General features: G+C 34.1%; 1 protein-coding gene across 1 annotated transcript in view; it reads left to right on the top strand.

Moving 5' to 3' along the window:
* LOC146995037 (uncharacterized) overlaps nucleotides 1-14,411 on the top strand; it is a 76,778-nt gene that overhangs the window by 19,560 nt on the left and 42,807 nt on the right. The window contains exon 6 of the mRNA XM_085825269.1: nucleotides 4,278-4,416. Within this exon, the coding sequence (XP_085681395.1) occupies nucleotides 4,278-4,416 (139 nt within the window). The remainder of the gene's footprint in view (nucleotides 1-4,277; nucleotides 4,417-14,411) is intronic.

Here is a 14,411-nt window from a genome sequence, read left to right as displayed (position 1 = left end):
TACCCTGATCAGTTTTTGCCTGTTTATTTCTGCTGAGTTCTTCGTTTACTTCACGGTCCTCAGATTCACTAATAATTTGTGTCTGGAATACATTTTTAGTTTCTACAGAAAAATTATCAATTTTGCCTTCGTCAGACTCATTTTCAGAGAGCTCTTGCAACAATTTTTTAATCTCCGTAAGTTGAAAAAGTAGAAAAATATCAGAAAACATAGGGAATATATTTTAGCATATGGTTCTCACATCATAAAGGAAAGGTGATAATGAACTTACCGGGAAGAATTCAATTCATATGTGTGTGTGTGGGGGGGGAAGAATTCATATATACCAAATACTAATTTGGGATTACCAAGAAAACACCTGCAGTAAGTAAGCTGAACTAACAAATGTGAAAATACATCTGTAAAATAAACTATTTCTGAAGAGAAATGTAAGCAAGAAAAATCCTGCATCTACCTTCTTTGCAGTATTTTCTTTAAATGAATAGATAATTGCAAACAAAGAAAGAACAACTTATGTAGACATTACAAAGTATTGAGACCACCCAGGTTTTTATCTTTCTGGGAGATAGTATTATGAATGCAATCGAAAAATCTGTATGAGTAGATGTGTTTCATGGGTTATTTGACAATGCCTGGAGCAGAAAGAGGGATAAAAGTAAAGGGGTCAAAATGACTTATGTCTGCCATTCTAGGAATGCATGCCAATATTTCAAAAACTAACAAACCTAGAATGCTGAAAATTTTTAAAAATATGTTATATATTTAGGAAAAGTGAAAAAAATTCCAAACGATTTCTTCCAATAAAACAAAAATCAATGGTAAAAAGAGTTCAGGGTTTAAAATGACCCCTACTGCTGTTCTAGTGTTAATTGCAGAGAATATGCATATTTGCAACAGCTGTGTCAATAACTCTTGTAAATATTGGCTGGTACCATTTTTGACCATGGTTGTGAATTGTTTGTTTTTCTAAGAGCCAGTCATGCTGGTCAGCACCACCCAATTTTTTTTTTTTTTTTTTTTAATGTTGTGCTTGTGGTACTAGGTTGCAAAATTTTTTATTTTTCTTTCAAACCTTTTTGAAGGTTTTTGATGCCTTGAAACTTGGGTTACAGGCTTTGTGTGTGCAAAATTTGTTGTTGCTTACTCGGTATCCTTCCGTATCAGGCATTAAAGAGCAAGAAGCTGTTCTGTTTTTTCCTAAGGCTCTGAATACTTGTTTTTAATTCAACCAGCAGGTTATAAGAATGAAAAGAATTGTCAAAAAATATAATTTGGCTACCAGTCATGTTCCAAGTGATTCTGTCGAAGTTTTAGGAGTATTGTCAAAACGCTGTACATTACAGTATAACAAAATTTTAATGGTAGCCCTTTACTCCACACATGGCCAAAATTTATAGCTAAACATTATGGGTTTGCCTTTAAGAAATTATTTGAAAGAATGACTGTCATCAAATCATTTCAGCAAGAGAAATTTATAAAAAATTCCAAATTTTTGAAAACTAATTAATATGCATGAATAATTTTCTTATTTTTGAATGCCCAGTCTGATTTTTGCATTGCTGCATAATTAATTGTTCACAAAATGGATTACAGATGTAATTTCTAAATATTTGTTTCAAGACATTTTTTACCATCAGTACCACGAGATCTTCCTTTAACCAGTAATCATGTTCACTACATAAAGTATGGTAGCCAGAGGGGGTGGAACACTCAATTCATCAGTTGTAACCAGAAGCTCTTAGTTTCATACTGTTTTGCTTATCTTTGCCTTATTTATTATAAATTCATAAAATTTGGAAATTAAAAATTCTTAAAAAATTTCATGTTTTCTAAAATATTTGAAATGCTCTCAAGAGTTTCACCAGACAAATCTTCGTTAAAAGCATAATTAGGCTTAATTATTGTCAAATTTGCTTTCAGCTTCAATTTTAATTTTTTCAAGCACTTTTTGGATAATTTCGAACCAACTTTTTTTTTTTTTTTTTTTTAAATTTAATTTTATTTATTTTCTTATTTATTTTCATTGAAACTTCTGGAACCATTGACTAGTAGCTCGTTCGTTAACGAATTCTGGCAATTTGGTGACTTGATTCTGCTGCTGCCAGGGCCCCTTTAAAATCATAATAATATAAAACCCTTTGGATACAAAATCAAAAGCTGCGGTGTAAAGCATCAATTGACTAACTTCAGACTACTCAGACAAACATAGTTTGCAAAACAGTGTCCCATGCAGATGCACTATCCCAGACTATTTGCATTGTTGGAAATATTCGAAGATTTGGTATTTGTCTAGCATAGAAAGTTTATGTCAATGGATGCTTGAGAGTCCTTGCAGAGTTGATTAGCAATTATTGGCAAGTTGAAGGAATTAGCTGGAGCTGATGAGGAGACAATACATGTTTTGTTCGAGGCTCAAATGATGAGGGTAGGAGTGGTTGACGTTGTTGGGCAAGGAGGTTTCTGTCACGTGACTGCTGTGGCTCCTCCACTGGTTGGGTGTGGAAGAGAGCTGAGCGGTAAGGGGATGAATGCAGCATTGAAAAAGCGACATCTCATTAACGAAAGATAAACCAGAGCTAGTGTAAGTGCAGTAGGTAACTTACGTGATTTACATATACGAAGTAAACAGAATGTGAACATGAGAGATGGTATTAAAAAATTTTTAAATAGGTTTGCAGGTAATAATGAATATGATGTATGAATGGGTCTATGGAAGAAGATAATTTATATAGCTAAGAAAAGTTTCAAAGGTGAAGGGATGATGTGAGTTTTACTTTACCTAATTTATTAGACTGAGAACTTAACTATTAAGATAGTATCAGTGGATTGAACAATATGACAAGTTGGTTGAACAGTATAATAAGGTATTAATAGGGAAGAATATTTTTTCTATTTATTTAAACACATGAGAGAATAAAAATTATCTTAGAACAGCAGGTGGTCTTCTGTGGTTAGTGCTATAATTGTAGTTTCGTTTTGGAATCATGCCACAATTGCACAGTTTAAGGATTTTTCTGACACATCTTTTGGTTTTATATTTAAAATATTCCTTAAGTTTGGTTACATTGAGCTCACAATGGAGGGTGTCATTATGGATAATACTGCAGGTGACTTGTCTCAGTAATTTTGGTGTATCTCAGATGCTTGCTGGACTGATCTGAAAAAGAATGTTTCAAAATGCCTTTGGGGGTGTAACCACATGTGTAAGGAGATCAGCCAATGACAAGAAGGGATTAGAAATAGATCACTGGACAGTGGGTTAAGTTGATTTTTTGACACATGATTGGATAAAGGAATGTTCAAGATTCAGCAGTCTGGGTGCCTTGGCATATTTAGGGAGGGCAAGGGTTGACATCTGTTCCCGAGCAGAGCATCTACGAAGTTGGATATTGTGAAGTATTAGAAGAAAATATTTCAGCAAACAGGAGGGAGAGTGAAATTTGTGTTTGTTCCTGTGTATTGAAAACTCTAGCTGTACCTCTAAGTGTTACTGTTATTCTACAATGAGAGAAACATACATTCTTCATTATTTAGTAGTAGAGATAATATATATGAAACTGTTAACTTTCCTTTAAGTGTGTAATTGACAATGTAATCTGAGAAAATATTTGCAGTTATATCAAATTATTAGCAATCCAATATGTGTGGCAGATCAGCCAAATTTTATATAACTTGTAGAATATAACTTGCAGAAATGTGTTTTATGTTGTCTACTTTGTTAGTAATTTTTTAAGATAACCTATAAAAATTTCACTTATTTCTTAAACTTAATCACAATAACTTCAGTTTTAGATGTATGTGAACATCTGAATCAGAATCTCCACAATTTTTCAAATATTGGATGGGTATAAATATCTGATATGTTATATTGCATGTAAAGCAGTCATTTGCCAACTTTTATTCGAGTTTAATACATAAATATTTTCACATCATTACACAAAAGTATTACAAAATCCCAGGTGGTTGGAATACTTTATAGATTTTATTCACTATATTAAATTTCAATATATGTTAATGTTTTAGTCCTGAGAAGTACAAATATATATATGTTCATTTATTTTTGCAAACAGAAGCTTTCAGTTATTAAATAAGGAAAAGTTGTCATCAAAAGGTCTTGCTTATTCATTTAATTATTTTATTTGCAACAAATTACTGCATGAATAATTTCAGTTATTGAACGCTGATTAACACTGTCATGAATTTCATGCAAGGCTTCTTATAATGGAATATCTAATTTGGGATTTTTTTTTCACACTTGCCATCTTTTAATCATTTAGACTATGTATATGGCCTTAATTGGGTTGAGAAAGTGTTTCTTGTAATGGCAGTGCAGATATTGAAAAAGTTGGAATTTTTTCATCTGGAGTCAACAAATAAAATTGATAGTTTGAACTGCTTCAACAGATTTTTAAACAGGTAAGTGATTTTCTAATTCTATGTTGTTATATGTAAAATGAAAGATTGATTTATGAAGGGAAAAATAACTGGACCCCAGCTGATGGTTTAAATTTTTTTGTCATCATCCTTGAATTAACTAAAAGAATAAAAGATAAGAATTATAAAGTCTTATGTATATATATATATATATATATATACACACATAGCGTATTCGGAAACTAAGTACCGTTTCATTCTAGCACCGTTGCAGCGCTGTGGTAGGCATCCCATGCATGTGCACTAGTCTTTCTTGTTCACTGACTTTCAATTGTCGCCATTTTGGTTGCTCTATGTTGTGTTTCCAATTTGCTGTGCACATTCAAAATTTTTAAGACAATTAGTTCTCCCGCTGACTGAGATTCGTGCTGCGATTAAATTTTTCTACGCGAGGAATGTTAAACCGGCCGAAATTTATCGTCAAGTGACAGAAGTTTACGGTGAATAAGTGATGGAATGGTGAGAAAGTGGGTAAGAATGTTTAATGCAGGTCGAACAAATGTCCACACCGAGGCTCGGAGTGGTCGGCCTTCTGTTGTCACCGATGATTTGGTAAGGAAAGTTGATGAAGCAATTCATGAGAACAGACGCTTCACAATGACAACTCTTTCAGAGGCATTTCCACAAATTTCACATACTGTTTTGTTCGAAATTGTGTCTGACCGCTTAAATTATCGCAAACTGTGTTCCCGATGGGTTCCAAAAATGCTCACTGATGTTCACAAAACAAAGCGACTTGGTAGTGCCCTGACATTTCTCACGCAATACAGTGATGAGGGAGAAAACTTTTTAAACCAAATTGTGACAGGTGATGAAACTTGGGTGTGTCATTTCACACCAGAATCGAAACAACAATCGATGGAGTGGAGACACACTCATTCTCCAAAAAAACAAAAGTTCAAAGTGACAATGTCATCACAAAAAATCATGTGCACTGTCTTCTGGGATAGGAAAGGCGTTTTGCTTCCTGAATTTCTTCCCAGAGGTGAAACCATTAATGCGGCACGATATTGTGAGACTTTAACAAAATAAGGCGTGCCATTCAAAACAAACGAAGAGGAATGCTCAGTAAAGGAATTGTGTTGCTCCATGACAATGCTCGGCCCCATACTGCTGGTGTCACTCAATCGTTAATTTGACAGTTTCATTGGGAGCAGTTCGATCACCCACCATACAGCTCGGACTTGGCGCCGTCCGACTATCACTTGTTCCTGCACATAAAGCACGAGCTTGGTGGCAAACACTTTGGATCTGACGATGACATGAAAAATGCTGTGGAGTCGTGGTTATCGAAACCGGCGGGAAGTTTCTTTGACGATGGTATACAAAAACTGGTCACCTGCTATGACAAGCGTTTGATCATTGGCGGAAACTATGTTGAAAAATAGTTTGACATGTATTTTCATGTAAAAATAGAATTGGATTCGAAAAAATTGTTTTACTATTTTTTCTTTTCAAAACAGTACTTAGTTTCCAAATATGCCTCGTGTATATATATATATATATATATATGTATGGTGCTTAAAATATTACTCGACTTCATTCTGTGGCATTAAACATAATCTTGAAAACATGTGACTGAATGGTTTTTTGATGTTAGAAACATCTTTTCCATTCTTTGCAGATTTTCTTCCTTTGTAGTGCATTATATTGTACTTACGATGTCCATAGTTTGATTATTGTTGCCATTGCAGCAGAACATACAACTTTATCTTTCAAATAACCATACCTAAAGCCAATTTGCAGAACTTTTGCCATTTGGCAGACTGTAATATCTTTTTTTAATTGTCTGCAGTTTAAATAAATTCCTTTTGTAATAGTATATTAATTTAATGTAATTAAAATGCATTTAATTTGTATAGTATAATCCAAGTGATAAGATCTGCTGTGTTATTTTTTAATTAGCAAAAAGATATTTGTAACATATGTTAGATATCTTGGTACAGAGATATTTAATAATAATTTTTAAATATGAAGAATAAAAAGACAGTTGTTTAAATTGAAACCAGTGAAGGAATTTAGAAAAAAACCTAGGAGTGCATTTTTTTCTAGATTTTGCTGGTAGGATTACTTGTGTCGTGTTGGAGTAAAGGTTCTAAGATCCTCTAATCACTGCAGCTGGGGAAAAAAATTTAGATTTGCATCATTAGAGAGACATATAAAAAAAAAAAAAAAAAAAAAAACCTGTTATTCAATTGTGGCTAATGTAATACTTATTGGAAATGCCTAAAGGCAGGAATCTGAAAAACATGTATTGTTCTTATCATCAACATTTCAAGTGAACATAATATTAATAGACCTTAACAGACTTATAACTACACTTTACAATAAGCAACATAGCGCTATTAATGTTGCAGCCCTCAGTTCCTGACTATTCTGGGAGAGGGGAAATGGATATCTAGGTTATGTGTGAAAATGGATTATTAAGTATGAAAGATTAGAGTGAAAGTGTAGATGATGTATGAAATGCATTATGTATGCTTCAACTGACTAACAAAGAAATTGAGATGATCACTACTTTTATAGAAAGAAAATGTATTGATGTGCTCATAAATAAAACAGGGTACATCTGAACATAATGCTAAAACTTCTTATGCATTGTCTTCGGAATTTTTCTTTGCCATGTTAAAGAAATTTTTGTATTAATTTTAACATTTTCTGTAATAAAAAGTGAAAAAGCTTTGTTTGTCTTCTTTTGCAATAACCGTATACCATACATTATGTATAAAAATCCTCATATAAGCCCCTTTTAAATTAGGTTGAAATGCAGCATAAAAAATTCACTTTGTCATATTTTTCTTGTTAACAGGCTGTTTAATATAATTATTTTTCCAACTAGATCATAATTTACATATAAGAAAAGTAGTGCAATATACAGGGTTGCCACTTAAAGAGGAGAATGAAACTGACTTTTCCAGGCGTGTTTTGAGAAAATTCCAGTATCTGCATAGTGCACGTTGGCTGCACTGAAAGGTAATTATGGTACCACTTGAAAACACAAAAATTTGGCAATTGCATACGACTTATTATACATACCGGGTTGCCATAATTAAACTGACAGTGCTCACAGTGTTCTGTAGTGCGATCTATTTGCGAGACTAATGCCACATTTTGTAGGAAGATTAAAGAAGACGGGGGGGGGGGACGAAGGAATCCGCGAAAAAGCAAATTAGTTCCAAAAGTCACCGCTAGGGGAATATTTGGCGCTGTGTAATAGAAAATAGAGTGTTAACAAATGCAAATCAATACAGAAATTACCTTTTTTGCATTCAAATGAGGTTCAATGTGGCTGCCGTTGTTGTGGACCACATATTGCATTCTGTGCACGGTATGCGCAACAGCAAAAAGTAACATGTCTGCAGGAATCTCCTATACAGTCCGTGATATGTTATCCTTCAACGTAAAGATCAGACAACCGAGGTGGCCATGCAGTTGGAAAGTAGTGGCTAATAACTCTTTCTGTTGTGAATTTCTGTCATAGTATCTGTTGCACCCGTACAGCAACATGTGGAGGGGCTCCATCTTGCATGAAAATGATTTCTCCCAGGCATTTCTTTGCTGAAGTGCTGGAATGACAAAGCTGTGCAACATGTGATATTTCTATCCGGTAACAGAAAAAGTTTCCGGTCCTGTCGGGGTAATGTTCTCATAGAAATGGACCTATGATACATTCCGCTATGAACCCACACCAAAGTTACCTTTGGTGAATGTAAGGGAATTGCGGTGACTGCATGTGGTGGTTTGTCATCCCAAATTCGGCAGTTCTGGGTATTCGCAGTTCCATTCAGGTAAAAGTGGGCCTCGTCTCCCCATAAGATTTTCCACAGCCAAGCATCATCCACCTCCATTCTGGCAAGAAAGGTGAAAGCAAAAGTCAATTGCTTATCATGGTCGGGGTACAGTAACTCCTGTACACGGCTGATCTCGTACGGATAAAAGTTGGTAATCTTTCGTAAGACTTTCCATACCGTACTGTAAAGCATATCCATATCCCGAGCTACTCCACGAGTACTAGAGGTGGCAGCAATATTGTTTGGTCCTCTGTCGACAATCGTCGTGGCAGCTGCTTCGATTGTATCCTGTGGTACAATATTTCGTCCTCTGCCTGACTGAACCTTCAGAGAACCTGTTTTCTCTAACATCGCAATTGCTTTTAGCCAATTAACTGTCACAGGGCCGCATTTTTTTTTTGGCGAGTTTTAAAAGCACGAAGAGCGGCTGACGCGTTGGACTGGTTCAGGTAAAAGAATTTGACCAGTAACGCACGCTCAACTAAAGAAGGAAACATTGCACATAAACTTTCAATCCGATTGATTTGAAACGTAACACATTGCCTTTTAAAATCCAAGCAGCTAGCACTGTGCGAATGGATGTAACGTGAAGTTTGAATAAAGAACTTCTGCTCAGCGTACGTGATATTGCAGATCACGAGACCAGGGTTCGTACAGTCCTTAAATTTTTTGGATTGAAATCGATTTTTGGTGCTTAAAAGTTCTTAATTTTGGCCAAAATCAGCAGAAGATCCTTAATTTTAATCATCTGAAATTTCTGTCTGTTTTTATGACTGCCATTTTGAGTGTAAATTAGCATTTTGGAGGAATATTTTTGGCGATTCACTGACATATATGGTTATCTTTTGAATGGCTTTCATGAGTTATAATTTGTTTCTGTTTCTAACATAAATGATGGGATACTCGAGTTTCTAAGCAAGAAGTAAAGCATAAGTATTTGGAAATTCATTTTTTCTAATAAAGAGCTCTTAAACAAGTTTTCGCTTTTAAGGATGTGAATTCTTTTATTAAACGGTTCTGAATTTGGCGACTTGTCAACATTTTGGCAATTTTAAGATCAGTTTCTATAGAAAACTTTTAATTCTGAGATCTGAAAATTTGTCGACAATTTTTTTTAAAACATAACATTGATAAATTTCATTAAAATAATAGTAACATATTGAAATTATATTAAAAAATAACATTAAAATAAAACATTTTTATTTTTTGCTGTCATATCATAAAGTTTCATTTTGGCAACTTATTATACAATATTTTGAATCTGAAAAATACACGAGGCATAATGCTAAAAAGCCTAATTTATGAAACAGCTTTTAGCAAAAGCAAAATTAGCTATGTAATTAATTAAAAATGTCTTCTTTTTAATTTTTTTCGTAGTAAGCGTTTTTTCTATGTAATTGTCTTAGAATATTCAAAATTCTCAGAAAATGCATCAGTTTTCTCTATAAAATAAATTTTACACTTTTTCCTCCCCCCCCTTTTTTTATCCAAAATATTTCTGGCTTTTTGCTGTTGCAGAATTGGTAGGGATAATTTTTCTTAAGTATTTTAGACATTGCAGCTTGGAAAGTTTAGAAGGATTTGAAGGCAAGATTTATAGACCCATGATTCTAGAAGATTCGAGAAATGTGTAATTCGAGATTAAATTTAAATTAAATTGCAATAATCTTTGACCACTAGTCCACATTTTGATTTTTAATTTGTCTGCTCTTATTTAATTACATCACCGTGAGCTGTAATTGATTTTGTTAGCATCAGATCATGCCTTTATGTTCTAAGTTCTTTTTAAATAAGGGATTCTTTGTAAACCTTTGTCTAATATCGTAATTACTTTCAGACATAGCGATAATTTGCTTCACGTCTGTCTGGGGCTTGGGACTATTCAACTTTTACCAGATCAATTAAACCCTCATAGGTACATTGTGGAGAGGTTGGCAAGTTAGGACATAAAGCACACAGAAACGAGCAAGAGCATTGGTTTTGCATATTGAGACAAATCTTTAATTGTTAGAAAAGGTGCTTAAGGAGAAGGAAATTGATATGAAGTAGTCAAAATGGGAAAGCTTCAAGTTAAAATGACGGATAAATATTTTTTTAGTGTTGTTGTTACAAGACATAAATGTTTTGTAGCTTTTAATTTGTAATTATCCTAATGTCATAAATGACATATATTTTAAACTGTGAAATGTTATTAGATTTTGATTTTAATAGTGTTTTTTTAACAAATATTGTTAAAAAATAAAATTTAATAGTGGCCATGTAAATCCATAATGACTAAGGTTATCAAACTACCTAATTTAATTATTTATAACTAACTGCTTACGCTTAAAAATTATCTTACATATTAGAACTAGTTATTTACTTTTATTAATACTCACTGTAGTCACAAGATAAAATAAAAAAATGTAAAAATTCAAGTAAAACTTATTCTTTGCATCTATTGAGACTTAAAAAAGTACAAAACAGTTTATCACCTCTGGTGCTTTCATGGCTTATTGGAACCTTAAAGTATATCAACTCGGTTACAATCCCTGGAACTCTACACGAAGCTATGACACTAACGGCATCAAACAGAGCCTGACTAACTTTCAACACTTGTCAATCGTGCCTAGGTCAGTCCTTTCAGGTTTGCTCTAATCAGCAGGTCTTTCTCTAGACAAGCAGCAGTGGTGACAACATTCAGTCTTTTGTTAAGCATCATGCTGATTATGATCTTACTTCTCATTTCAGTTTATGCCGTTTGACATAAAATATACCTGCTATTTACTAAACCTCTAGACTGACCAAGTATGTGACAAAATGAGACATAAAAAAAATTAACATAAAGCTAATGGTTAGTAAAATTTAAATGTTGCTTAACTTGTTTCAAATATGTCAACTATTATAAGTTTAAAAAATTGAATGCTTCTTGATAAATTGCATGAAGTTTATTTTATTCAAACCTATTAATAATTATGTTAATTCATGTTTAGTAAGAATGCGTACTACTTAGGGATCTATTTTATTTGCAGGATGGTATTACAAAAGGGAAATTCAGGCATAGAATAATATTTTTAATTGAATTTATTCAGTTCCCATTTGCTCATGGGTCCTTAATTTGTTCCATTAATGGTCCTTAAAAGTACTTAATTTCCATGTGCAGAAATGTGTACAAACCCCGGAGACTTTATCGGTGTTTATGTATATTTTACACTTTTTAAAAAGTGTTTCCATATTGCACTTGAACTAAATCAGAAAATGTGCATAATAAAAGGTAATTTTATTCCGTATTAATTTGCATTTGTTAACACTCTATTTTCTATTACACAGTGCCAAATATTTCCTTATTTTTTGTAGAGTCCTTTGCCCTCCGTCTTGTTTAAGCTTCCTACAAAATGTGGCGTCATTCTCGTAAATAGATCGCGCAACGGAACACTGAGCACTGTCAGTTTAATTATGGCCACCCGGTATATAATCTTGAAAGCATTACTATTATAGCTATAATAGAAGTTGTTTCCTCCACTGAAGATTGAGATTAGAATCTGCTCAATCTAGATTAAAAAAATGAGTTTTTTTGCGGCTAAACAAAAGAAAGAGATCTATGATATTTTAAAATAAATTTAGGTATTTTATATTTATTTAGCAGCATAAACAGAAATATGTGCATTAAATTTTGTGATATTATTTCATCATACTGCTAGATTTAATTTCAGAATTATGCCAGAGAAATTTGAAAGTATTGTTAACTAATAATAAAGAAATTTAGAGGAAAGAACATTAAAATTAAGTTAATTACTTAAAAATTGGATTACAATATTCAATGCTATTTCCGCGAATATTAAACTTTAGCCTAGATGACTGATTACTATTTTTTTTTTATTTTACTGCAAAATGAAACTAAGGCATTATTAAAATGGGGGAGGGAGAAAGATTTTGCGGTAAAATCCTAGTCTTCGTTCAATCCTAGACAGTTTTGAGAACCGCTGCCGATACCAAAATGACTGGTTTACTACCAAACACCTTAACGTACTTAAACATAGACTAAGAATGAGAGAGTTACTGTTGTTACTGCTGATCATAATGTCGCCAAATCCCATATGTACCGTACATGGAGGTTAGAATAAAAAAAATATGTATTGTTAATATAAGAAAACTTCTCTGCAACAGGAATGGCTCTGCCCCAACGTAGAGGGAAATGTGTGTGTGCGAAATATCTGTTGCCGAAGCTCGTGAAGTTCGAAAGTTGAGTTTATCAAGAGTACATAAAACGAATATAGTTTTAAATTTCCCTAAACTTTAAAGGAAAAGAAAATATTTTTTGCGTGAATAAATTAATAGATTAGCTATTTTGAGCCAAAGCCAAAAAAGTATGAAAATCCAAGTATAATTATCGCGAATGTTGAAGAACGTTTCTTCTGAACACATGCTCCACAATTTCCTGTACATATCACGGAGAGGGAAATTCTCGTTGTCAGGTTGTATACAACAAAATCGGTTTAATCCCAATATATGGTACCATGGAGGCCCCCTGTACTCTGGATTACAAAAATTGGATTACAATATTCAATGCTATTTCCGCGAATATTAAACGTTAGCCTAGATGACTGATTACTATTTTTTTATTTTACTGCAAAATGAAACTAAGGCATTATTAAAATGGGGGAGGGAGAAAGATTTTGTGGTAAAATCCTAGTCTTCGTACAATCCTAGACAGTTTTGAGAACCGCTGCCGATACCAAAATGACTGGTTTACTACCAAACACCTTAACTTACTTAAACAGAGACTAAGAATGAGAGAGGTAACTGTTGTTACTGCTGATCATAATGTCGCCAAATCCCATATGTACCGTACATGGAGGTTAGAATAAAAAAAATATGTATTGTTAATATAAGAAAACTTCTCTGCAACAGGAATGGCTCTGCCCCAACGTAGAGGGAAATGTGTGTGTGCGAAATATCTGTTGCCGAAGCTCGTGAAGTTCGAAAGTTGAGTTTATCAAGAGTACATAAAACGAATATCGTTTTAAATTTCCCTAAACTTTAAAGGAAAAGAAAATATTTTTTGCGTGAATAAATTAATAGATTAGCTATTTTGAGCCAGAGCCAAAAAAGTATGAAAATCTAAGTATAATTATCGCGAATGTTGAAGAACGTTTCTTCTGAACACATGCTCCACAATTTCCTGTACATACGAGGGCCATCCAGGAAGTAGATTACGTTTCCGTCTGTGTCCGCTAGGGGCGGGGCTAGCGTGGCCATCTTGGGGTCAGAGTGTTGCGCAGCTCAGTCTGCATCTAGCCGTGCTAGTGAGAGGTTCGTGCTGTGCTCCGTTCAGATACTGTGACGGTTTGAAATGTCTGCGTTAATTGAAAATCCTGCGAGGTGCGCTCAGTAATAAGGTTTCTGACTGCAAAAAACTGTAAACCGATAGAAATCTATCGGCAGCTTCGTGAAGTGTATGGGGACTACATTATCACTGAAGGTGGAGTGCGTCAGTGGGTCATAAGATTTCAAAATGGCCGAACCAATGTTCACGACGAAGATCGAAGTGGGAGACCCAGCATAGTGACTGCCGAACTTCTCGAAAAAGTCGATGCTAAAGTCCGTGAAAATCGAAATTTCACAATAACGGAACTTTCTTTGAGTTTTCCACAAATTTCGCGAAGTTTGTTGCACGAAATCATCAGCGAAAAGCTTGGTTACCACAAGTTTTGTGCAAGATGGAAGGCAAGAAGAGGTAACGAAGTGGTTGAAGGCGCAGGCGGCCGAATTTTTCGACGAAGGAATTTCCAAGCTCGTACATCGCTACGATAAATGCCTTAATTTGTATGGTGACTATGTAGAAAAGTAGTATTTGAGTGTGGCTTTCATCTGTATATAATAAAATTTGTTTCCTATACTTTGTTTATTTCTTTATTCCAAAACGTAATCTACTTTCTGGATAGCCCTCGTATCACGGAGAGGGAAATTCTCGCCGTCAGGTTCTGTCGCCAAATCCCTTGACAAGTTCTTCCTTGTGCTTTCTAGCGGCACTAGCAAACTGATTTACATTACGTATATGGAACCTTTCTTTCTTTGCATAGATGTTCTTACATTAGAACAGAGTACAGGGGGCCTCCATGGTACCATATATTGGGATTAAACCGATTTTATTGTATACAAGAATGGGAAGGTATTTTTAGTTCAACATAATCTGCACATGTGAGT

This window comes from Stegodyphus dumicola, chromosome 10, assembly GCF_044657685.1.
Source record: "Stegodyphus dumicola isolate Sdum_Otavi_A_Nest chromosome 10, ASM4465768v1".
Taxonomy (NCBI): domain Eukaryota; kingdom Metazoa; phylum Arthropoda; class Arachnida; order Araneae; family Eresidae; genus Stegodyphus; species Stegodyphus dumicola.
This window is presented reverse-complemented; position numbering and strand designations above follow the sequence as displayed.